The following is a 24,332-nucleotide window of genomic DNA, read 5'->3' on the forward strand; positions in this document are numbered from 1 at the left end:
CGAGTTCACTCAACCTATTCTCATAAGGCATGCTCCCCAATCCAGGCAACATCCTTGTAAATCTCCTCTGCACCCTTTCTATGGCTTCCACATCCTTCCTGTAGTGAGGCAACCAGAACTGAGCACAGTACTCCAAGTGGGGTCTGACCAGGGTCCTACATAGCTGCAACATTACATCTCGGCTCCTAAATTCAATTCCGTGATCGATGAAGGCCAGCACACCCTACGCCTTCTTAACCACAGCGTCAACCTACACAGCTGCTTTGAGTGTCCTATGGACTCGGACCCCAAGATCCCTCTGATCCTCCACACTGCTAAGAGTCTTACCATTAATAGTATATTCTGCCATCATATTTGACCTACCAAAATGAACCTCTTCACACTTATCTGGGTTGAACTCCATCTGCCATTTCTCAGCCTAGCCTATCCTTCCTCTTGCAGGGATGAAGTCTGTTGCCGTTTCTCTATCTCTGGGTTTTTATGGGATGGGTTTCTAGCCTCGTGTCCCTCCCTCCTCCTAACTCTGCGCCTTTGGAATGTGGGAGGATACTGGAGCATCCGGCAGAGACCTAAGCAGCTGTGGAGAGAGCATATAAGTTCCTTACTGGTGGGAATTGAACCGCGGTTTTCTGATGGCTGGTGCTGTAAGATGTTATATTAACCCTGCGCTATCGTGTGACTCTACCAGTGCTGAGTTCCTGCAGCACTTTGTGTGTGTTACACAGAAATGTATTTGGTTTGATAGCAGATCAGCCTCTCAGTCCAGGGTCACTGGCATGGTCAATAGCTAACAATGGCCTACTCCCGTGAACAAATAATTAAAAGGAACATTTTATCTACTTCGATTTCTTCAGACCATATTCTTGCAAGACAATAATATCACTCGCATCAGCCGGAAGGACTTTTCCCATCTTACCAAGCTCCAGAACCTCTACATCCAGAACAACAGCCTGGACACCATCGAGGCAGGAGCCCTGACTCAGCAGTGCTCCCTGGTGGAGCTCGCCCTCAATGGCAACCGGATCCAGCAGCTCGACCGCAGCATCTTCCAGGGGCTGGGGCACCTTCGGGTCCTGTACTTGGCAGCCAATCAAATCAGCCGGCTGGCAGGCTTCACCTTCCACGAACTTCAGGTACATTGCAGGTGGGGAGGAGGTGGAGATTGAGTGTCAGGAGCGAGAAGGGGTCGGGGAGAGATTGGTGTGAGGAGAGTGTGGGTCAGGGGAGAGCGTAGGTGTGGGAAAGAGGGGATCAGTGGAGAGAGGCGTTTGGGGAGGGAGTGTGGATTGTGGGAGAGAGAGAATGTGGGTGTGCGGGAGCAATGAGCCAGGGTAAAGAAGAGTGGGAGAGTGAGGCAAAATGAGAGCACAGGAAAGGTGGGAGGGGAAGAGAGAGAAGCAATTCACACGGCTGGGATCATGCCCAGAACCCACTGACCTAACCTGGAATATATTCTTTGGAATATGAGAGAATAATTGGAAGTACCTGTAGAAAACACACTCAGTTCTGGGGAGAACGTACAAACTCCTGCAAATGGCGGTGGGAATTGAACCCTGACTGATGACCCTGTAGAGCATTACGCTAACTACCTCCTCACACTCCTTCTTCTTTCCAATATATTTTATTAGTTTCTACATAGAAGAATACAGAGTACAAGAAAGTATATATAAAAAGGTGAAAAAAGATTTTTAAAAACCTACCAATTAGATTATATCTGTTCATAATAATCTCATTACCCCATATTCATGTAAGTTAATCAATAGTTATATTGAAATATACTAATTTATTACAAAAAAAAGGATCTAACCCTTACCGAGACAGAAGCTGTTTATTAAGGAGAAAAAAAGGTAAAGTACCTTCTCGTATAATAAAAATTAACAATAGCCAACATCTGAATTTAAACGAGTTGAAGGTTTTGAAAATAATTCAGAAAAGGTCCCCACAATGTTTGAAAGTCTTGACAAGATTCAGAAATTAAACGACAAATCTTCTCTAAATCTAAACATGACATAACGTCGCATAACCATTGAGCATGAGTAGGAGGAAAAACATCTTTCCATTTAAACAAAAGTGGCCTCCCAGCTATAAGAGAGCTAAAGGCCAAAATATGTAAAACAGATGCCTTCAGCTTAATATCTTGTCCTGCAACAATATCGTCAGAGGGTTAGGCTTAAAATTGACTTTAAAAAGTAAGGGAAAAGTTTGAAAATTTTCCTTCCAATATTTTTCAAGATTCAAACAAGTCCAAAACAGATGAATTAATGAAGCTCCTCCATTATTACATCTGTCACAGTAGGGAGATGTATCCGAATAAAAACGAGATAGCTTATCCTTTAGTCATATGAGCTCTATGTACCACCTTAAATTTTATTGATATCTTTCCTGTAGGTAGATAGGTAGATGACAAGAACTGCATACAATACACCAGATTCAGGACTTCACCAACATCTCATACAACTTCAGCACTACATCCCATCTCCTGTACTTGGTGCCCTAATTTATGAAGGCCATTGTGCCAAAAGCTCTCTTTATGATCCTATCTTCTTGTGACGCCACTTTCAAAGAATTCTGGATGTGCTGTATATTCCCTATCTGCCCGTGATGTGGTTCCTTGACAAATTCCATGTAAACTACTTCTACCACGCTACTCTTATTGACCCACCTTGTTACCCTCCCAAAAGAAACTCAGTCACACTAGTTGGATGTGAACTTCCCTCCAGCATCAGTGACGAGACCCTACACAGAGTTACGTCCAGTTTGCTTTATTGAAGCCAGAAGATAATTTTTTTCTCAACAGAGTCTGTATTTGGCTTTCAGAGGCTACAGGAGCTGCATCTCCAGCAAAACAACCTGCAGTCCTTAGACGAACAGGCTTTTGTGGGGCTCTCCTCGTTGGCCTTGCTGGACCTGAGTGACAACTGCCTGCATACACTGCACCATGCATCCCTGCAACCCCTGAGGAGCCTGCAGGAGCTGCGACTGATCGGTGAGAATATGGCCCCTAGATGGGGGTGTGGAGTGAACATAGAACATTACAATGTTGTGCCCAACTTTTAACCTGCTCGAGGATCAATCTAACCCTTCTCTCTCACTTAGCCTTCCATTTTTCTATCATCCATGTACCAATCCAAGAGTGTCTTAAATGCCCCTAATGTATCTGTCTCCACCACCACCCCTGGCAGGGTGTTCCAAGCACCCACCACTCTCTGTAAAGAATTCATCTCTGACATCCCCTATACTTCCCTCCAATCACCTTAAAATTATGCTACCTTGTATTATCCGTATCGGTACTGGGAAAAAGTCTCCAGCTGTCCACTCTGTCTATGCCTCTTATCATTTTGTACTCCTCTATCATGTTACCCCTCATCCTCCTTCACTCAAAGAGAAAAGCCCTAGCTCACTTAACCAATCTTCATAAGACATGCTCTCTAGTCAAGGCAGCACCCTGGTAAATCTCCTCTGCACCCTGTTTTCCACGTCCCGGGTGATGAGATTCAGATTCATTTATCACATGCACATCGAAACAATATTTAAGTCTTTCTGTCTCACTTTAAACCTATGCTCTCTTGTTTTAGACATCCCTACACTGGGGAAAAAGGCTGCCAGAGGTCACATATTTTCTTCCCTCAGGGTTTTATACACCTCTATTTGGTCACCCTGTATCTCCTTCACTTCAGGAGGGACAAAACCCAGCCTATCCAGCTCCTTCTTGTAGCTCAGGCCCTCCAGTCTCAGTGACATCCTCGTGAATCTCTCCAGCTTAATGACATAATGGGTGACCAGAACACAAGTGGTTCCATTGATTGTCAGAGAATGAATACAGTATACAACCTCAAATACTTGGCTTCACAAACCTCCACGAGAAACGGAAGAACCCCGAAAGAGCGAACTACAGAACAGTGTTAGAACTCCCAAGCCCCCCTCTCTCCCCGTCCCCTGCACATGCAGCAGCAATGCTCCCGGTGTGGTCTTGCCGACGAGTTGCACGGTTGTAATGTGGTGCCCCAATTCCTGTACGCGGTACCCTGACACATGAAGCCAAACACGCCGAACACCTTCACCGTCCTGTCTATCACAAAGATGCCACACTCAGGTTGGAGGAGCAACACCTCATATTCTGTCTGGGTAGCCTCCAACCTGAGGGCATGAGCACTGATTTCTACTGCCTCTGGTTATTTCTCCCTCCTCCCCTTCTCTCATTTTCGATTTCCCCATTTTGCTTGCCCCCTCACTCCTTCTCGCCTACCCTCACCTCCTTCTCTTTCTTCCAGAGTCCACTGTCCTCTCCTATCAAACTTTTTCTTCTTCAGCCTTTCACCTCTCCCACCTCCAGCTTCTTACTTCATCTCCCCTCCCCTCCCCAGTTCCCTCCTCCCCATCACCTATGGTGGTGTATACAGTGCAAGCTATAGTAGGTGTATAGTGGTATATAATCTATAGTGGTGGCAAGTGGAGAATTTAGTGATACAGCACGGTAACAGTCCTCTCTGGCCCGGCGATTTCGCGCTGTCCAATTACACCCATGTGATCTATTGACCAACTAACCCGTGTGTCTTTGGAATGTTGGAGGAAACTGGAGCACCTGGAGGAGACCCACGGGGAGAACATACAAACTCCTTACAGACAGCAGTGGGAGTTGAACCTGGATCACTGGTGCTGTAAAGCATCACATTGACCGCTACGCTCCTGCGCTGCCCAACACAGGCATTTCAGTGGCCTTGGACGAGACTATCCAAATGTCACATTGCCTGCCCGGCTGCAGGAGCAGGGATGTCTTGGAGTGGCTGCTGAACGCTTGGGAAGGGAGAGGATGGTAGTCCATGTCTGTACCAATGACCTTGGCATGAGCAGGGATGAGACCCTGCAGAGTGAACTTGGGGGGGGGTCAGGTAGAAGGTTAAAGAGCAAGATCACCAAGGGCTGCAAACTCTGGGTTACTTTCTGTGCCGTGAGCTAGTGAGTGTTGAAATAGGAGGGGATAAAGAGTCAGAGAGCTCCACACAAGCAGGGCAGGGCAGGGCAGGTCACAGCTATAGGATGGTGTAGGAAGAAGGGCTTCTAGTATTTAAAGGTAAGATACAGATTGTCTTTATTTGTCACATTTACATCAATACATACAGTGGAATGTGTCATTTGCGTCAAATCAAATCAGCAACGATTCTGCTGGGGGCAGCCCACAAGTGCTGCCGTGCTTCTGGTGTGCCCACAGCTTCCTAACCGTACGCCTTTGCAGTGTGGGAGGGAGCAGGAGCAGCTGGGGGAAACTCGCATGGTCACAGAGACAGCATTAAAACCGTGCTGGGAATTGAACCTGCGGCACTGCTGCTGTAATTGAATTGCGCTAACCTCTACGTACTCGGATCACTGGGACCGGTTGTGAGGTGGGGCTGGGCTGGACCTGTACAGCAGGACGCGTTGCAGCTGAACTGGAAGGGGTCTGATATCCCAGTGGAGGGGTTTGCTTGTGCTGTTGCAATGGTGGGGTGGGGGGGGGGGGGGGGAGGAGGAGGAATTAAACCGATTGACAGCGGGATGGGATGTAGAGTAGCGGTGAGAGATGAGGTCAGATATAAAGGATAGGTCAAGTAGTGGGTATAATGATGAACTGATCAGTAGATCACGGCTTGCAGCAGGAGCTGGACCAGCTGGAAAAATGGGCTGAAAAATGGCAGAAGGAATTATAGAGTAAATGCAAGCAGACCTTTTCCACTTGGGTTCGGTGGGACTACAACTAGAGGTCATGAGTCAAGAGTGAAAGGTGAAAAGTTTAAGGGGAACATGAGGGGAAACGTCTTTACTTAGTGGGTGGTGAGAGTGTGGAATGAGCTGCCAACAAGTACATGGACGGTAAAGGTATAGATGGCTATGGTCCCAGTGCAGTTCAACAGGAGTAGTCAGTTTAAATGGTTCAGCATGGACTATGTGGGCTGAAGGGCCTGTTTCTGGGCTGTACTGTTGTAAGACTGTGATTCCAGATAGAAATTCAGTATTATTCACTATCACTGAAACGTGGTTGAAAGAGGGGCAGGGTTGGCAGAACAGTATTCCAGGGAATAGAGGTTTCTAACATGGAAGTAGGTGAGAGCTCACCAACACCTCTACCCTCTGAGGAGGCGGAAGAGGGCTTGACTTTTATGAGGCCCCTCTTTGGTCAGGGTCAGCCGTGGACGTCCTAGTTGTCTACATGATGCACAACTAGGTCGGTACGATATGGATGACAAACTTGCCCGTGCAGTGGGTTCCCCCTGATGAATCCAAAGGAACAGCAGAGACCAATACAGTTTGGCACCAGTGGTGTTGCAGGAGTTGCCTATCTGTCTTAGGGGCTGTGGCTCTGGATTTTTCCTCAGGGTTTACTCCCAAAGCCGTCCCCATCAGTGGGTATAGCTTCAAGGCAGTAGAGATTTGAGATCAGAGTTTCCTTCTAGATGAACTGCAACCACAGCTGATGAGCACCATCTCCTTTCAGTAGAAACGGTTCTGCCGGGTGTAGTAGCTGAGCCACATCTGGAGGCCAGGAGCTGGATTTGGGTGTCAGAGGTTTTTTTGAAACACATGAAATTGGGAAACATGCCGACCCACCATCAAGGACATGTAGACAGAAAGGTGCTGGAAAAGGGCCAGTACCATCATGAAGGATTTCACCCACCCTGCTCATGGACTGTTTGTCCCACTCCCTTCAGGGAAGATTCTTCACTGTGGAGGGCACTAGCAGTATGCCTGATGTTGTAGTGTGTGAAGGAAGAGAAATGGGTGCAGTTACTATTACAAGAGAGAAGGTGGTTCAAAAAGCTGAAAGACCTAAAGGTACATAAGTCACCTGGACCAGATAAACTGCATCCTAGGATCTTGAAAGAGGTAGCATTAGAGATTGTGGTGGCACTTGAAATGATCTTTCAAATATCATTGGACTTTGGCATGGTGCCAGAGGACTGGAAAACTGAAAACATTGCTCCACTCTTTAAGAAAGGAAATTATAGATCAGTTAGCCTGACCTCAGTGGTTGGGAAAATTGTTAGAGTCAATTGTTAAGGATGAGATTATGGAGTACTCAGTGACACAGGACAAGATAGTACAAAGTCAGCATGGTTTCCTTCAGGGAAAATCTTGCCCAACGAACCTGTTGGAATTCTTTGAGGAGATTATGAGTAGGATAGATAAAGGGGATGCAGTAGATGTTGCACAGTGGCATGCAGAAGTTTGGGCACCCCTGGTCAAAATTTCTGTTACTTTGAATAGCTAAGCGAGTAAAAGATGACCTGATAGAAACATAGAAAACCTACAGCACAATACAGGCCCTTCAGCCCACAAAGTTGTGCCGAACGTGTCCCAACCTTAGAAATTACTAGGCTTACCTATAGCCCTCTATTTTTCTAAGCTCCATATACCTATCCAAAAGTTTCTTAAAAGACCCTATCATATCCGCCTCCACCACCGTTGTTGGCAGCCCATTCCACGCATTCACCACTCTGAGTAAAAAACTTACCCCTGACATCTCCTCTGTACCTACTCCCCAGCATCTTAAACCTGTGTCCTATTTCAGCCCTGGGAAAAAGCCTCTGACTATCCACACAATCATGCCTGATTTCCAATAGGCATAAAGTTAAAGATGACACATTTCTTTAGTATTTTTTTTAATTTCCATCTTTTACAGTTTCAAAATAACAATAAGGAAAAGGGCTCGAAGTAAAAGTTTGGGTGCCCTGCATGGTCACTACTTAGTAACACCCCCTTTGGCAAGTATCACAGCTTGTAAACGTTTTCTATAGCCAGCTAAGAGTCTTTCAGTTCTTGTTTGGGGGATTTTCACCCATTCTTCCTTGCAAAAGGCTTCTAGTTCTGTGAGATTCTCGTGCTGTCTTGTATGCACTGTTCTTTTGAGGTCTATCCACAGATTTTTCGATGGTGTATAGGTCGGGGGACTGTGAGGGCCATGGCAAAACCTTCAGCTTGTGCCTCTTGAGGTAGTCCAGTGTGGATTTCGAGGTGTGTTTAGGATCATTATCCTGTTGTAGAAGCCATCCTCTTTTCATCTTCAGCTTTTTTTTTTACAGATGGTGTGATGTTTGCTTCCAGAATTTGCTGGTATTTAATTGAATTCATTCTTACCCCTACCAGTGTAATGTTCCCCATGCCTCTGGCTGCAACACAAGCCCAAAGCATGATCGATCCACCCCTGTGCTTAACAGTTGGAGAGGTGTCCTTTTCATGAAATTTTGCACTCTTTTTTTCTCCAAACATAACTTTGCTCATTGTGGCCAAGAAGTTCTAATTTAACTTTCATCAGTCCACAGGACTTGTTTCCAAAATGTATCAGGCAGGTTTAAATGTTCCTTTGCAAACTTCTGACGCTGAATTTTGTGGTGAGGATGCAGGAAAGGTTTTCTTCTGATGACTCTTCCATGAAGGTCATATTTGTGCAGGTGTCACTGCACAGTGGAACAGTGCACCACCACTCCACAGTCTGCTAAATCTTCCTGAAGGTCTTTTTCAGTCAAACGGGGGGTTTTGGTTTGCTATCTTCTTGTAGCCTTCTCCTGCTTTATGGGCATCAATTATTTTAATTTTCAGAGTGCAAGGCAGCTGCTTAGAGGAGCCCATGGCTGCTGATTGTTGGGACAAGGTTTGAGGGGTCAGGGTATTTATAAAACTTTGAAATTTGCATCACCTGGTCTTTCCTAACAATGATTGTGAACAAGCCATAGCCCTAACAAGCTAATTAAAGTCTAAGACCTTGGTAAAAGTTATGAGAGCTCAAATCTCTTGGGGTGCCCAAACTTTTGCATCGTGCTCCTTTCCTTTTTTTTTCACTCTAAAATTGTACAAAACAAAAATAATACACTAATCGTGCTTAAAATGTTGAAAAGAATGTTTCATCTTTAACTTTATGCCTTTTGGAGATCAATTCATCTTCTACTTACTTAACTATTCACAGTAACAGAAATTTTGACCAGAGGTGCCCAAACTTTTGCATGCCACTGTATATTTAGACTTTCAGGCCTTTGACAAGGTGCCACACATGAGGCTGCTTACCAAGTTAAGAGCCCATGGTCTTACATGAAATTTACTCACGTGGTTAGAACATTGGTTGATTGGTAGGAGGCAGCGAGTGGGAATAAAAGGATCCTTTTCTGGTTGGCTGCCAGTGACTAGTGGTGTTCCACAAGGGTTGGTGTTGGGATCACTTCTTTTTATGCTGTATATCAATGATTTAGATAATGGAATAGATAGCTTTGTTGCCAAGTTTGCAGATGATCTGAAGATTGGTGGAGGGGCAGGTAGTGTTGAGGAAACAGGTAGGGTGCAGAAGGATTTAGGCAGATTAGGAGAATGGGTAAGAAAGTGGCAAATGAAATACAATGTGGGAAATGCATGGTCATGCACCTTAGTATTAGAAATAAATGTGCGGACTATTTTCTAAACGGAGAAAATCCAGGAATCTGAGATGCAGAGGGACTTGGGAGTCCTTCTGCAGAACACCCTGGAAGTTAACTTGCAGGCTGAGCCAATGGTGAGGAAAGCAAATGTCATACTAGCATTCATTTCAAAGGATCTAGAATACAAGAGCAAGAATGTGATGCTGAGGCTTTATAAAGCACTGGTGAGGCCTCACCTTGAATATTGTGAACAGTTTTGGGCCCCTCATCTTAGAAAAGATGTGCTGGCATTGGAGAGGGTCCGGAGGAGGTTCACAAGGATGATTCCAATAATAAAAGGGTTATCATATGAGGAACGTTTGATGGCTTTGGGTCAATACTCGCTGGAATTCAGAAGGATGGGGGGGGGGGGGGGATCTCATTGAAACCTTTGGAATGCTGAAAAGCCTAGACAGAGTAGATGTGGAAAGGATGTTTCCCATGGTGGGAGAGTCCAGGACAAGAGGGCACAGCCTCAGGATAGAGGGGCGCACCTTCAAAACAGAGATGCGGTGAAATTTCTTTAGCCAAAGGGTGGTGAATTTGTGGAATTTGTTGCCACATGCGGCTGCGAAGGCCAGGTTGTTGGGTGTATTTAAGGCAGAGATTGATAGGTTCTTGATTGGACATGGCATCAAATGTTACAGGGAGAAGGCTGGGAACTGGGGTTGAGGAGGAGAGAAAAAAAGGATCATCCATGATTGAATGGCGGACCAGACTCGATGGGCCAGATGGCCTAATTCTGCTCCTATATCTTATGGTCTTGTGGTCTTTAAGAGGCTGCGTAGTATCCACACCAGGACCACCAAGCTCAAAAACAATTTCTTTCCCCAAGCAGTAAGGCTGATCAACACCTCCACTCACTAACCCATCCCTCCACACCCCCAACCACCACTACTTTATCATTTCCTGTCAGTCACCTTATTTATAGACACTCTGTGCCAGTGTTACTTTATGGACATACAATCAATCTATGTATATAAGCTATCTTGTGCATTTATATTTATTGTTTTTTATCATTGTGTTTTTTATGTGTTGCATCAGATATTGATATTGATCAGGGAAAATATAATAGGTCTTCGGAGGGATGGCTTAGGAAATTTCTTCCAAAGGGATCATATGTGTGGAACTTAAAAATAAGAAGGAGTCAATGGTAATGAGTTTCCTAGAGTTTTGTTACTGCCAGCAGCTTCTATAGATGAGAGTGGAGAATATATTGACTGGCTGCGTTACAGCCTGGTACAGAAACACCAAAGCCCTTGAATGGAAAGTACTACAAAGAGTAGTGGATATGGCCCAGTACATCACGGGTAAAGCCTTCCCCATCATTGAGCAAGAAGTGTGGTTGCAGGAAAGCAGTATCCATGCTCCCTTCTCGTTGCTGGTACAGGAGATTCATGATTCACTAAAACAGGTTCAGGAATAGTTATTACCCCTCAACCACCAAGATAACTTCACTCAATTTCACTTGCCTCATTATTGAAATGTTCCCAGACCTATGGACTCAATTTCAAGGGTTCTTTATTCCATGTTCTCAATATTAATGCTCATTTATTTATTATTATTATTTCTTTTTTGTATTTGGATAGTTTGTTGTCTTTTGCACATTTATTGAATGCATCAGTGGGTGCGGTCTTACATTATTTCTATTATGGTTATTCTGTTGTGGATTTAATGAGTATGTCTGCAAGAAAATGATTCTCAGGGTTATTTGGTGGCATATATGTACTTTGATAATAAATTTCCTTTGAACTTTAAACATAGTGGAGCAGGTATGGTTTGTCCTCCCAAACTTCAACACCTAAAAAAAGTTTAAAAAGGACAAACCGATGTCTGACTAGCAGAGGAACGGTAGAGTGTGCTGTAGAGCAAGAGGTCCTGGGAATACAGATCCATAATTCCTTGGAAATGGTGTCACAGGTAAACAGAGTGTGGCCAAGAGAGGTTTGGTGCATTGGCTTTCATGCCAAATTTCTTTAGCCTTCTCATGAAGTAGAGTCATTCTTGGCTGTGAATTTTTTTTCCATCTGACTCCGCAGTGTAATGGTGAGAGAGAGCCACACTGTCTAACTAGGGTAGTGGTTAGTGTGACGCTAACCTGGGTTCAATACTGCCGCTGTCTGTAAGGTGTTTGTATGTTCTCCCTGTGACTGCACGTGTTTCCTCCGGGTTAGTAGCTTAATTGGTCACATGGGTATGATTAGACTTATTGTGCCAGAACGACCTGTTACTGTGCTAAGTCTCTTAAAAAAAAAAAAAAAAAAATATATATATATATATATATATATATATATATATATATATATATTTAAAATCTACAGTATGACAGGCTACTGGTGACATTCAACTCCTGGGTACTTGAACCTCCCCTCCTCAGCACCATTGATAGGAGCTCGAGAGGGTCTATGACAGTCTAACCCTTTTCCTTTCTCCTTCCTGCTACAGGCAACCACTGGCGGTGTGACTGCAGCCTGCACTGGCTCCGGGCCTGGATCGTCAGGGAAGGCCACAGGCTGTTGCTGGGCAAGGCCCTGGTGTGTGCCGAGCCACCACGGCTGGCCGGCCACAGCTTGCCGGACGTCCCCGGTACCAGCCTCATCTGCATCCCGCCGTCAATTCAGCTGGACCGCACTGAGGCGGTGGCCCGGCCAGGGGATGAACTTCACGTCACCTGCCGGGCCTCCGGTTACCCACCACCTGTGCTGGGCTGGAGGAGCCCGGGTGAGGCTCGGGCGGCGGCGATGGCTCCTCCTCCTCGCTCCAGCGGAAACTCGGCTCAGCTGGTGCTGCGCAACGTGACGGCCCCGCAGGCTGGCAGCTACATGTGTGAGGCCCACAATGCCGGCGGGCGGGCTGCCGCCACCTTCACCCTGCTGGTCAACACATCAGGGCCGCTCAGGCCTGCTCTGCCACCGGGCCTCAGCCGGCAGCCACTGTCAGAGGGTGTGGACTTTGGCACGCTGGGCACCGCCAGCCAGACCGGCATTGCGGCTGGCATTGGCCTGCTGGCTCTCACCGCCCTATTGCTGCTGCTGGCTGTGATCTGGCGGAGGCGCGGCTGGCGGGACAAGGCAGAGTGGGCCGGTGCCGAGGGCCCGGGAGCGGTGGGCGGCCTTTACCTCAATGACTACTCGGACGGGCCCAGCACCTTCGCCCAGCTGGAGGAGTACCGAGATGACGCTGGCCGGGAGATGTTCGTCATTGACCGCAGCAAGAGGGACATCCGCACCTACAAGGACGCTGCCGAGCCGGGCAGGTTACTGCAGCCATCGCCTCCTCAAGACCGGGCCACACAGACGGCTGAGGCCGAGGTCCGGAAGCCACAGCAGGCTGATGTCTTCGAGAACCGCGGGGCGGTGTTCAAGGAGGAGATTGAGTATGAGATCCACTGCTGAGCTTGACCTCCGGGAGCTAAATTGTTTTGCTGGAGTCCAAGGAGTGAGGCCTCTCTGTGTGCTCACACAGGGCACACAGAGAGCAAGGTGGACCGAGCCAATGTTTATCCCTTTTTAAACCGCTTTAAACAGCATTATGGACAAGTTATTTGTCGTTAGCTCACTACCGGCTGTTGTGGGATCTTGCTGTGCTCTAGCTAGCTGCAACCCTCACCCCCAGTCTGGCCTTGCGAGTGCTTGGTCAGTTGTTGAAGATCCTGAAACGTCCAGTGTCCAGGAGAAACGGGGTGAGAGCCATGCACAATCTGCTGGACGACCTGGGCTGTTTTATCAGCATCTATGGAGGGACAGATAATGTGCTGGAGGAACTCGGCGGGTCAACAACATCTGCAGAGGGAATTGGACGGTTGACAATTGGGGTCAAGACCCTTTATCTGGACCCCATCTCCCTCCACAGCTACCACCCAGCCCACTGAATTCCTCCAGCATCTTGAGTGTTGCTCTGGATTCCAGTGTCTTTAGAGAAGGTGCCGAGGAGATTTACCAGGATGTTGTCTCGAATAGAGAGCATATCTTACGAGGAAAGCTTGAGTGAGCTGGGGCTTTTCTCTTTTGGAGCGAAGCAGGATGAGAGTTGACTTGAGAGAGGGGTACAATTTGATAAGAGGCATAGATAGAATGGATAGACATTTTTCCAGTGAGGAAATTTGAGCGGGCATAATTTGATTGTAGTAAAGTATAGGAGGGATGTCAAAGGCAAGTTCTTTACACAGAGAGTGGGGGTGGGGTGTGTGAAATGTCCTGCCAGAGGATGGTGGTAGAGGCAGATATATTATGGATATTTAAGAGCCTCGTAGATAGGCACATGGATGAAATAAAAATGGAGGGTTATGTGGGAGGGAAGGGTTGATCTTGGAGTAGGTTAAAGGGTTGGTACAACATTATGGGCCCAAAATGTGCTGTTTTGTTTGATGTTCTGTCTTCTATCTGCAGTCTACCGTGTCTCAAAACAGGAGGCCACATCTTTCTAGAGCTGGGCCAGAAAGTCAAAGCAAATTTATTATCCAAGTACGTATACGAGATTCCTTGAGATTCATTTTCTTGCTGGCATTTACAGGAAAATAAAGAAATACAAGGGAATTTATGTAAAACATTTCATAAAGAAAGATGACCTACTGAATATTGAAAGGCCAAGATAAGAATGGATGTGGAGAGGATTTGAACTTTGGAGACTAAGTCATTGGGTATATTTAAAGTAGAGGTTGATAGGTTCTTGATGAATCAGGGCATCAAAGGTTACAGGGAAAAAGCAGGAGAATGGGGTTGAGAGGGATAATAAATCAGCCATGATGGAATGGTGGAGCAGATGCAATGGGGCAAGTGGCCTCATTCTGCTCCTATGTCTTATGGTCTAACACTGAATGCACTATAATAGGCTCTTCCTAAAGTAAATTTGGTTGCTAATAAAATAGTGATTTTTTTCTTAAACTTTCTGATTTGTTTTATTTCATTGTCAGCATCTGAAATGTTCCATCTGACCAAAAGGCAATTCAGGAGGGACTTGTGCAACCTGGGTGCCATTGCAGTGTGGAATTTTTTCCCAGTGAGGAAAAGAGTTATTTGTGTATTTGGGGAAAGTTGAAGAACCGAAGAGAAGGTTGTCTTGTGCTGATTAGTCTGCTCTGTTAGTTTATGTGGGACAGTGAAGCTTTCAAGGACTGTTGTTGTCATATGAAGAGCCTGAGATTGTCTCTCAGCCTTCCATTCTGATACTTAAATGTGTCAAAAAGGCAGCATCCATCACCAAGGACCCTCTCCGCCCATTAAATGCACCCTTCTCATTGTTACCATCCGGGGGAGATACAGGAGCCTGAAGACACACACTCAACATCTTCCCCTGGGCCATCAAATTTCTGAATGGTCAATGAATGAGCCCTACCTTACTCTTTTGCTCTCTTTTTGCACTACAGTATATAATTTTTAAAATATTTCTTACTCTAATTTATAGTATACTTTATGTAATGCACTAGCAATACATTTTACTTCGTGTCAGTGATTATTTTATTCCCCTCCCTCCATGAACAATTCTCTTTTTCTGTATTCTAGCCCCAACATTATAAAAGAAGTAGTTATAGGTGTTGGCCATTTGGCCCTTCATCCGTACTGCCCCATTCAAAAAGATCAGGGGTTATCCACTAAAACATGCAAAGGTGCAAGTATAAAGAGGTGAGGGGATGAAGTGGATCACGAGCTGATGGTGATGGGCGGTTCCAGCTGAGGGAGTGGGAGAGTGGAAATGTTGGAAGAAGCTGGGAAGTGACAAAGCCTAAGGAAGATGAATCTGATGGAATGGAACTGGCATGGTGGAGTGGCACTCTGTGGAAAGATAAAGATTAACGATTAGCTTTATTTGTCATATACGTTGAAACATACAGTGAAATGCATCAAATTAAATCAGTGAGGATCGTGCTGGACAGCCTGCAAGTGCTGTTCTGCTTCCGGTGTCAGCATGACATGCCCACAGTTTACTCACTCCAACCTGTACGCCTTTGGAACGTGGGAGGAAACCATGCAGTTATGAGGAGAACATACAAGCTCCTTACAGACAGTGGCAGGAATCGAACCTCAATCTTACAGCTGGCTGCTGTGAAGCATTATATTAACTGCCATACTGCCATGCCACACCATACGTTTACAGTGTCCGCAATCCAGGTTCAATTCCCACCACTGTCCCATTTGACCCACGGCTCCAAGCCTTTCCTATCCATGTACCGGCCCAAGTGTCTTTTCAGTATTGATACTGAACCTGCCTCAACCACTTCCTCTGGCAGTGTATTCCCATATCCTGAGCCCTCACTCCATGAGGTTGCCCCTCGGTTCATTTTTAAGGCAGATATTGTAAGATTTTAAGATTAGCTTTATCACGTGTACGTCAAAACATACAGTGAAATAATGCGTAGTTTTGCATCAACAGCCATCACAGTCTGAGGCTGTTCTGGGGGCAGCCCACAAGTGTCACCATGCTTCCAGCACCAAAACAGCCTGCCCACAACTTACTAACCCTTACCAGTGCATTTGTTTTGTACTGTGGGAGGAAGCTGGAGCACCCAGAGGAATCCCACACGGTCACGGACAGAACATACAAATTCCCTTACAGACAGCAGTGAGAACTGAGTCCTGTTCGAGATTCAGATTCAAATTCATTTATCGCTGACATGTATGGTGAAATTATTGTTTGTGTTATCAACCAACACGAAACCTCCCCCCCCCCCCCCCCCCCCACCACTCCCAGCTCCTCACAGGATATAACAATATGGTGGGGGCAGCCTGCAAGTGTCACTACACATTCCAGCACCAACATAGAACATTACACTAGGTTACCATTAGACCATAAGATATAGGAGCAGGAGTAGGCCATTCGGCCCATTGAGTCTGCTCCAGCATTCAATCATGGGCTGATCCAATTCTTCCAGTCATCCCCAGTCACCTGCCTTCTCCCCATAGCATTTGATGCCCTGGCTAATCAAGAACCTATCTATCCCTGGCTTAAATACACCCAATGACTTGGCCTCCACTGCCGCTCGCAGCAACAAATTCCGCAGATTTACCACCCTCTGACTAAAGTAATTTCTCTGCATCTCCATTCTAAATGGATGTCCTTCAATCCTGAAGTCATGCCCTCTTGTCCTAGACTCCCCTAACATGGGAAATAGCTGTCATATCTGATCTGTTCAGGCCTTTTGACATTCGGAATGTTTCTATGAGATCCCCCCTTGTTCTTCTGAACTCCAGGGAATACAGCCCAAGAAGTTCCTCACACGGTAACCCTTGCATTCATGTCCTATTCCTTAGCACACTGTCCTATTTCCGCCAATGTGATCCAGGAACATAATCATCTAGGCAAGTCGGCAATCCAGTCACTCCCTTTTCTGCTGGGCTAGTCTGCCTCAGATGGGCACAATGTGTCTTACCCAAGACAGGCAGTCAAAAACTGGAGGGCGTAGCTTTCAGGTGAGTGAGAAAGGTTTAAAAGGGATCTCGGCAATGTTTTCATGCAGAGTGTCGTAGGTGAGTGGAATGAACTGATAGAGGAAGTGGTAGAGGTGGCTGCAATTATAATGTACAAAAATCATTTGGATCAGAAAGGTCAACGTTCAAAGTAAATTTATTATCGAACTGCATATATGTCACCATATACTGCCCTTAGATTCATTTATATATTAATCTGAGGCTTTATAAGGCATTGGTCAGATAGACTTGAAGTATTGTGAGCAGTTTAGGGCCCCATATGTAAGAGAAAATGGGGAGGGTCCTGGGGAGATTCACAAGAATTGTCCAAGGAATGAAAGGATTAAGATATGAGCAGTGTTTCATGGCTCTGGGTCTGTACTCACTGGAGTTTAGAAGAACGAGAGGGGATCTCATTGAAACCTATCGAATATTGAAAGGCCTAGATAGAGTGGATGTGGAGAGAATGTTTCTTATCGTGGGGGAGTCTAGGACCAGAGGGCAGAGCGTCAGAACAGAAGAAAATCTCCTTAGAACAGAAATCAGTTATAAATCTGTAGAATTCATCGCCATAGATGGCTGTGAAGGTTCATTGGAAATATTTAAAGTAGAGATTGATAGGTTTTTGATTAGTTAGGACATTTAAAAAGTTATGGAGAATAGGGTTGAGAGGGATAATAAATCAGCCATGATGGAGAGGTGGAACAGACTTGGGCTGAATGGCCTAATTCTCCTATGTCTTAGGGTCTTATGGTATGGAGAAGTTAGGCTGAATGGCCTATTTCTGTATTTCATAACTTCCCAAATCTCTCAATCTAAATCTTTCCCCTCATCTCTTAAACCTATACCACAGAGTGAGTCAGTGCAGCCAAATGTAGAGCTGTCTTTGGGGTGTGGTAGAATACTGGAACTCCCTGCAGTCGTTGAGAATTGCAACATGTGGACAGCAGCGGAGGACGGAATCGAACCATGTCACATTGGTTCTGTGAAGCACCAGTTTTTTCCCTGAATCAGAATCGGGTGTAATATCATTGGCATATGCCATGAAATACACTGTTTTGTGGCAGCAGTACAGTGCAAGACGAAAATACTATAAATTACAATAAGTATATATAAAATAATTAAGTAATACAAAAGAAAGCGGAAGTAGTAAGGTAGTGCTCAAGGGTTCATTGTCCTTTCAGAAATCTGGTGGAGGCCAAGAAGTTGATCCTAGAACATTGAAAGTGTGCCTTCAGGCTCCTGTACTTCCTCTCTGATGATAGCACTGAGAACAGGGCATGTCCTGGGTGATGGGGTCCTTAATGGCTGATGGCAACTTTTTGTGGCACCTCATTTTGAAGGTGTCCTCAACAATGGGGAGGGTTGTGCCCATGATGGAGCTGGCTGAGTTTACAACTGTCTGTGGCTTCATTTCTGATCCCTCTACACCAGATGGTGATGCAACCAGTCAGAATCCTAACCAGCTGCATCACCTCTAATCGCCACTTCATTGGCCTGCTTACATTGTTTCCCCTGCCGAATGGAAAATCTTTTGATCATCCCAGACAAAACCAATAATTGCTGGAAACACTCAGCATCTGTGGAAAAAGGGCAGATGACGTTTCAAGGCCCTTCATCAGAAATCTGTTAATTTCAGGGATCCACCCAAAACCCTTGGATTGCTGGTGAGGGAGGTGGTTAGAGCATTGGGAGGCAGCGAGTGGGTTAGTGAGTGGGGATGTTGATCAGCCTTACTGCTTGGGGAAAGAAACTGTTTTTGAGCTTGGTGGTCCTGGTGTGGATGCTACGTAGCTTCTTAAGACCACAAAACCATAAAATATAGGAGCAGAATTAGGCCATCTGGCCCATTGAGTCTGCTCCGCCATTCAATCATGGCTGATCCTTTTTTTTTTTCTACCTCCTCCTCAACCCCAGTTCCCAGCCTTCTCCCCGTAACCCTTGATGCCATCTCCAATCAAGAACCTATCAATCTCTGCCTTAAATATACCCAATGATCTGGCCTCCACAGTTGCATGTGACAACAAATTCCACAAATTCACCACCCTTTGGTTAAAGAAATTTCTCCGCAACTCTGTTTTGAAAGGGTGCCCCTCTATCCTGAGGTTGTGTCCTCTTGTCCTAGACTCTCCCACTATGGCAAATATCCTTTCCACATCTACTCTGTCTAGTTCTTTCAACATTTGAAAGGTTTCAATAAGATCCCCCTTCATCCTTCTGAATTCCAGTGAGTACAGACCCAGAGCCATCAAATGTTCCTCCTATGAGGTTCCTGGAATCATCCTTGTGAACTTCCTCTGGACCTTCTCCAATGCCAGCACATCTTTTCTGAGATGACGGGCTCAAAACTGTTCACAATTCTCAAGGTGACACCTCACCAGTGCCTTATAAAGCCTCAGCATCACATCCCTGCTCCTCTTGAAATGAATGCTAATGTGGCATTTGCCTTCCTCACTGCTGATTCAACCTTTAGGGTATTCTGCCCAAGGACTCCCAAGTCCCTTTGCATCTCAGATTTTTGGATTTTCTCCCCATTTAGAAAATAGTCCACATATTTATTTCTACTACCAAAGTGCATGACCATGAATTTTCTAACATTGTATTTAATTTGCCACTTCCTTGCCCATTCTCCCAAACTGTCTAAGTCTTTCTGCATCCTACCTGTTTCCTCGACACTAACTGCCCTACTACCAATCTTTGTATCATCTGTAAATATGGCAACAAAGCCATCTATCCCATCATCTAAATCATTTATATACAGCACAAAAAGAAGTCCCAACACCAACCCCTGTGGAACACCACGAGTCACTGGCAGCCAACCAGAAAAGGATCCTTTTATTCCTATTTGTTGCCTCCTACCAATCAGCCAATGCTCTAACCATGTTAGTAACTTCCTTGTAATACCAGAGGCTCTTAACTTGGTAAGCAGCCTCATGTGTGGCACCTTGCCAAAGGCCTTCTGAAAGTCCAAATATACAAAATCCACTGCATTCCCTTTATCCTACTTGTAATTTCCTCAAAAAATTCCAACAGGTACGTTAGACACGATTTTCCCTGAAGGAAACCATGCTGACTTTGTACTATCTTGTCCTGTGTCACCAAGTACTTCATCACCTCATCCTTAACAATTGACTCTAACATCTTCCAAACCACTTAGGCCAGGCTTCTTCTTGTTCATGTGCCTTGCATGTTACATGCTTAGGCGATCATGGCTCTCCACATCGGATGATCCCTCGCAGCATCAATGATATCTCGCACACTTAGATCTGTTAGTTCTTTCACAATGTCCATATATTTTCTCCTTTGCCTTCCTCTTCAGCCTTTCCCAGGCATACGGCCTTATAACGTAAGGCATTCTATTACTTCCTTTCTGATGCCATGGCCCAGGAATTTAATTTTTCTCTCATTTTATGTTCTCATTAAAGATCTTTTTGTATGGGCACATTGGAGTACTGTCTTATTAGTTACCCTATCTCTGTATGATAATTTCAGCATCCTTCTAAGAAACCACATTTCTAAGTTTCTTTGGACTTCTGGTGTTATAGTCCATGTTTTGGAAGCATACAGCAAGATTGACCAGATGTAACATTTTAGTAGCCTAATCCTTATTGTCACAGAAATGTGTCTGTTGGTAAAATGGGTTTCATTTTTTGGAAGTTGGTTTTGGCAATGGCAATTCTTCTTTTTATTTCTACTTTATTTCTAGCATCTTGTGATATAAAGCCACCAAGGTAATTAAAGCTGGTCTTTTGTTCAATCTCTTGGTTACCGATGTACAATTGGCAATTGGGAGTATCCTGCTGTCTTGATATTACCATACATTTCTTTTTTTTTTACAGTTGATGGTTAGACCAAATTCTACACTTGTTTGTACTACTTTGTCTAGGAGGATTTGTAGGTCTTCTGCACCACTTGCTATTAGGGTGGTATCATCTGCATATCTTATATTGTTGATGTTAGCACCTCCAATTTTTATCCCATCTAGGTCTTCTATTTCTCTGAGAATCATTTCACTATAGATATTAAATAAATCCAGTGAGGCAACACATCCCTGTCTAACTCCTCTTTGAATTTTAGTTTAACTGCTTATATTATCTTCAATTTTTACCACCGCCGTTTGATTCCAACATAAATTTTGAAGCAGTTGTTGGTCCCTTCCATCAATGTTTAGTGAGAATTTGAAATAATTTTTCAGGTTGCACTTTGTTGAATGCTTTAGTGAAATCAATAAAACATAAAAAGACATTATTTTGATATTCAATTGCCCTTTCTGAAAGCATTCGTAGTATGAAAATTGTGTTCCTAGTTTCTCTATCCTCAATAAACCCATATTGCAGTTCAGAAGTTTCTGGCCTTAACTTGTTTTTAATTCGCCTCAGAACAATTCTTAACAAAATCTTTATTATGTGACTCATAAGACTGATTGTTCTATAATTTTCACAGTCAATAGTTCCAGGAATTTTTGGCAAGAGTTATAAATACTGATTTCAAGAAATTGTCAGGCAATACACCAGACTCATATATGCCATTAAACAGTTCAAAAAGAATATCTATGCCCAGATCTTCTAGGGCTTGTATCATTTCCACTGAAATTTCATCAGGTCCAGTGGCTTTACCATGTTTCATGCTTTTCATTGCTTTAGTTATTTCTTCTCTGATAATAGCTGGGTCAGAATTAGGGTGTTTAATATCTGGGAGTTCCCCTCTATTATCTTCAAAAAGCTGCTCTATATACTGAATCCACCTCTCACATACTTTATCTGGATTTGTTAGTATGGATCCGTCTGCTGATCTTATGCATCCTGTAGAGGAGGTTTTCTCAATTCCAGTAATTTCCCTAATTTTCTTGTGCATTTCTTTGCTGTTGTTAATATGGCCTTCTACTTCATTGCATTTTTTGATTCAGCCATTCTTCCTTTGCAATATTGCACAATTGTCTGGTCTGTCTGTCTAGCTCTGTATTGCCGTTCATTATTCTTCACTAACTTTCTTTGTTCCATCAGATCTAGAATTTCTTGGGTTATTCACCCCTTGTTGGAATTCTTGTACTGGGATTATCTCCTCTGATCATTAATGTATAGCATATTTAAATCTGTCCCAAATAGGTGTTGTTTCGTTTTCATTGAGGTGTTCTTCTACAGCTGTTTTTAATTCTTGCTTAAGTATGCTATCATTTTTAGTTCTCCCAACATATACTTTCTCTTTTTTTCCATGTTTCAGTTTCTTTAGTTTTGTTTTAATGGTAACTATTACTGGATGGTGATCTGAACCACAGTCTGCTCCTGGGTAGGCTTTAGAATTTGTGATATTATTTCTAAAGCGTTCATTGATGGTGATGAAATCTATTTGATTCCTTGTTCTATCTCCAGGGCTAATCCAAGTACACAATCTACGTGGATGGTTTTTATACCAAGTATTGGTGATCACTTGGTTGTTTCTGACACACCAATCAGTAAACCTTTCTCCATTTTCATTTTTCTCCCCTAATCCAAAAAGTCCTATGATGTTATCAACCCTTTCCTGTCCAACTTTGGAGTTAAAACCTCCCATGACTAGTTTTATATCTTGAGATTTACATTGCTCATAAGCACTGTTGAGATCTGCATAAAACTTGTTGATATCCTTGCTATGCATAACAAATATTGAAAGGCTCAGTGTTGCCTGTTTGTAGTTGCCCAGGAGAGAGGCATTATAATTGGTGTCCATGCTGGCGTCGGTGCTGCCCTTCAGTGTTCGTTTAGTGGAAGACTAGACCTCAAGCTGCCCAGGAGAGAGGCGTCAGAGTTGCTGCTGGTGTGGCGCAGTGTGGCATCGGTACTGCCCTCCTGTGTTCGCATGGTGGAAGACAAACTGCATGCACACTGAATGCACACTGCTGCCACATTCATGGACTCAGGGGCTTGGAGTACATTCTTTTGTGTGACTCTTGTTATCTTACAAGTACTGTGCTGTGTATGACTGTTGATACGATCACCCTGGAGTAACACTGTTTCACTTGGTGGTATTCATGTATGGTTGAATGACAATTAAACTTGAACTTCAGTGAGATACCCCCTCATACTTCTAAACTCCAGTGGGTATGGGCCTAGAGCCACCAATTCCTGGATCATTCTCAAGAATATGTACTTGAGGTACTTGATGGCTTTCAAAGTACATTTATTATCAAAGTGCATATATGTTACCCTGAGATTTATTTTCTTGCAGGCATTCACATTAAATACAAGAAACACAATAGAATCAATGAAAGACCACACACAACAGAGAGGGCAACAACCAATATGCAAAAGAAAACCCAACAAACTGTGCAAATACAAAAAAAAAGAAAAAAAAACTAATAAAAATATATAAGTAATATGTCACGTACATGCAACCCTGTAAAAGTATCAGCAGCAAGAGAACACACCTGGAGTCTGGTTTTGCTGTTAACAAAACACCATTTTATTAGTAACTACGTAATATAGTAACTTAAACCAGGTAAATCAAGAGTTAACAGTGTTATGCATATATAGGTGTAAATAAAATTCCCAAACTTATTCAAGCTCAGGTGGTAAGTGATACAGTCTTACGATGGTATGTAAGAAAAGTTCAGTTCAGATGCACAGGTTAATTAATGTGAGATGTTTGTAACCCAAAGGTGAACGTTGTGAGAAAGCAAATTACATTGATACTCCACGACAGCAATACAAATAACATTAGCAGTAGGTTTTATCTCCAAAGTCGTTCCACTCCACACCAACAGTGATCTTCAATGAATATCCTTTCAACAAAAGTGGTACCACACCCAAATTCAGCTACGGGACATCTCAAAGTGGTGGCCACAGGATACTCATACAGAATCCACGTATAGCTTATCACAAAGGGGACCATCTTCAAGGAAACTACCACCCAGGCAAGGGTCGACACACCAGTAGATTCCACAAGGTTACCCCAATCACACACAACATGATAGCCATTTATCCAGTTCCACAACATATGAAATAACTCCAAAAGTGATTTGCCACAGGGGTGCCTTTCTTCAATGAACTACCACACCCAGACAAAGGGTAAACACATACGTGGTATTCACAAAGGTTTTCCCCATCACCAGAGAACCCACCCCTGCGGATTAACCAAGTGACAATCACACTTTCATAGCCGAATGGAAACAAACTCACCCTCACGGGCTACTTAGAGAGTCCAAACAGTGATCTCTTTGTCACTAGGTTTCTTCTATTTCAAACCTTCCTCTCCTCTCCTCTCCTCTCCTCTCTTCTCTGCAAACTTATTCTAGTTGCAGCACTTGTGAAAATCGTTTATCAATACTCTGGATCGATCTCAACTCATCCCTTTGGGCTACTGGAAGTTTAAACCAGCAACCAACTCACTGGTGTGTTCCATTGACCGAATCCATCTTGACTCTATGTGCTTCTGTGTCTGTAACTGTCCTTGAAAATTCAAAACAAGCTGCAGAGAAACCACATCAATTGTCCATCAAATAACTCCACCTCTCTCGAGCAGCTCAAACAGTGTCCAA

General features: G+C 44.3%; 1 protein-coding gene across 3 annotated transcripts in view; it reads left to right on the plus strand.

Annotated features, from left to right (window-relative positions):
* Positions 1 to 14,299, plus strand: part of lrrc24 (leucine rich repeat containing 24) — a 30,666-nt gene extending 16,367 nt beyond the window's left edge. For all 3 annotated transcript variants that reach the window (XM_073055086.1, XM_073055087.1, XM_073055085.1), the window contains 3 exons: positions 855 to 1,133; positions 2,818 to 2,986; positions 11,862 to 14,299. In XM_073055086.1, coding sequence (XP_072911187.1) covers positions 855 to 1,133; positions 2,818 to 2,986; positions 11,862 to 12,811 — 1,398 coding nt within the window. In that variant the 3' untranslated portion in view covers positions 12,812 to 14,299. The remainder of the gene's footprint in view (positions 1 to 854; positions 1,134 to 2,817; positions 2,987 to 11,861) is intronic.
* The last annotated feature ends 10,033 nt before the right edge of the window (positions 14,300 to 24,332 follow it).

Source organism: Hemitrygon akajei, chromosome 8, assembly GCF_048418815.1.
Source record: "Hemitrygon akajei chromosome 8, sHemAka1.3, whole genome shotgun sequence".
NCBI classification, from domain to species: Eukaryota; Metazoa; Chordata; class Chondrichthyes; order Myliobatiformes; family Dasyatidae; genus Hemitrygon; species Hemitrygon akajei.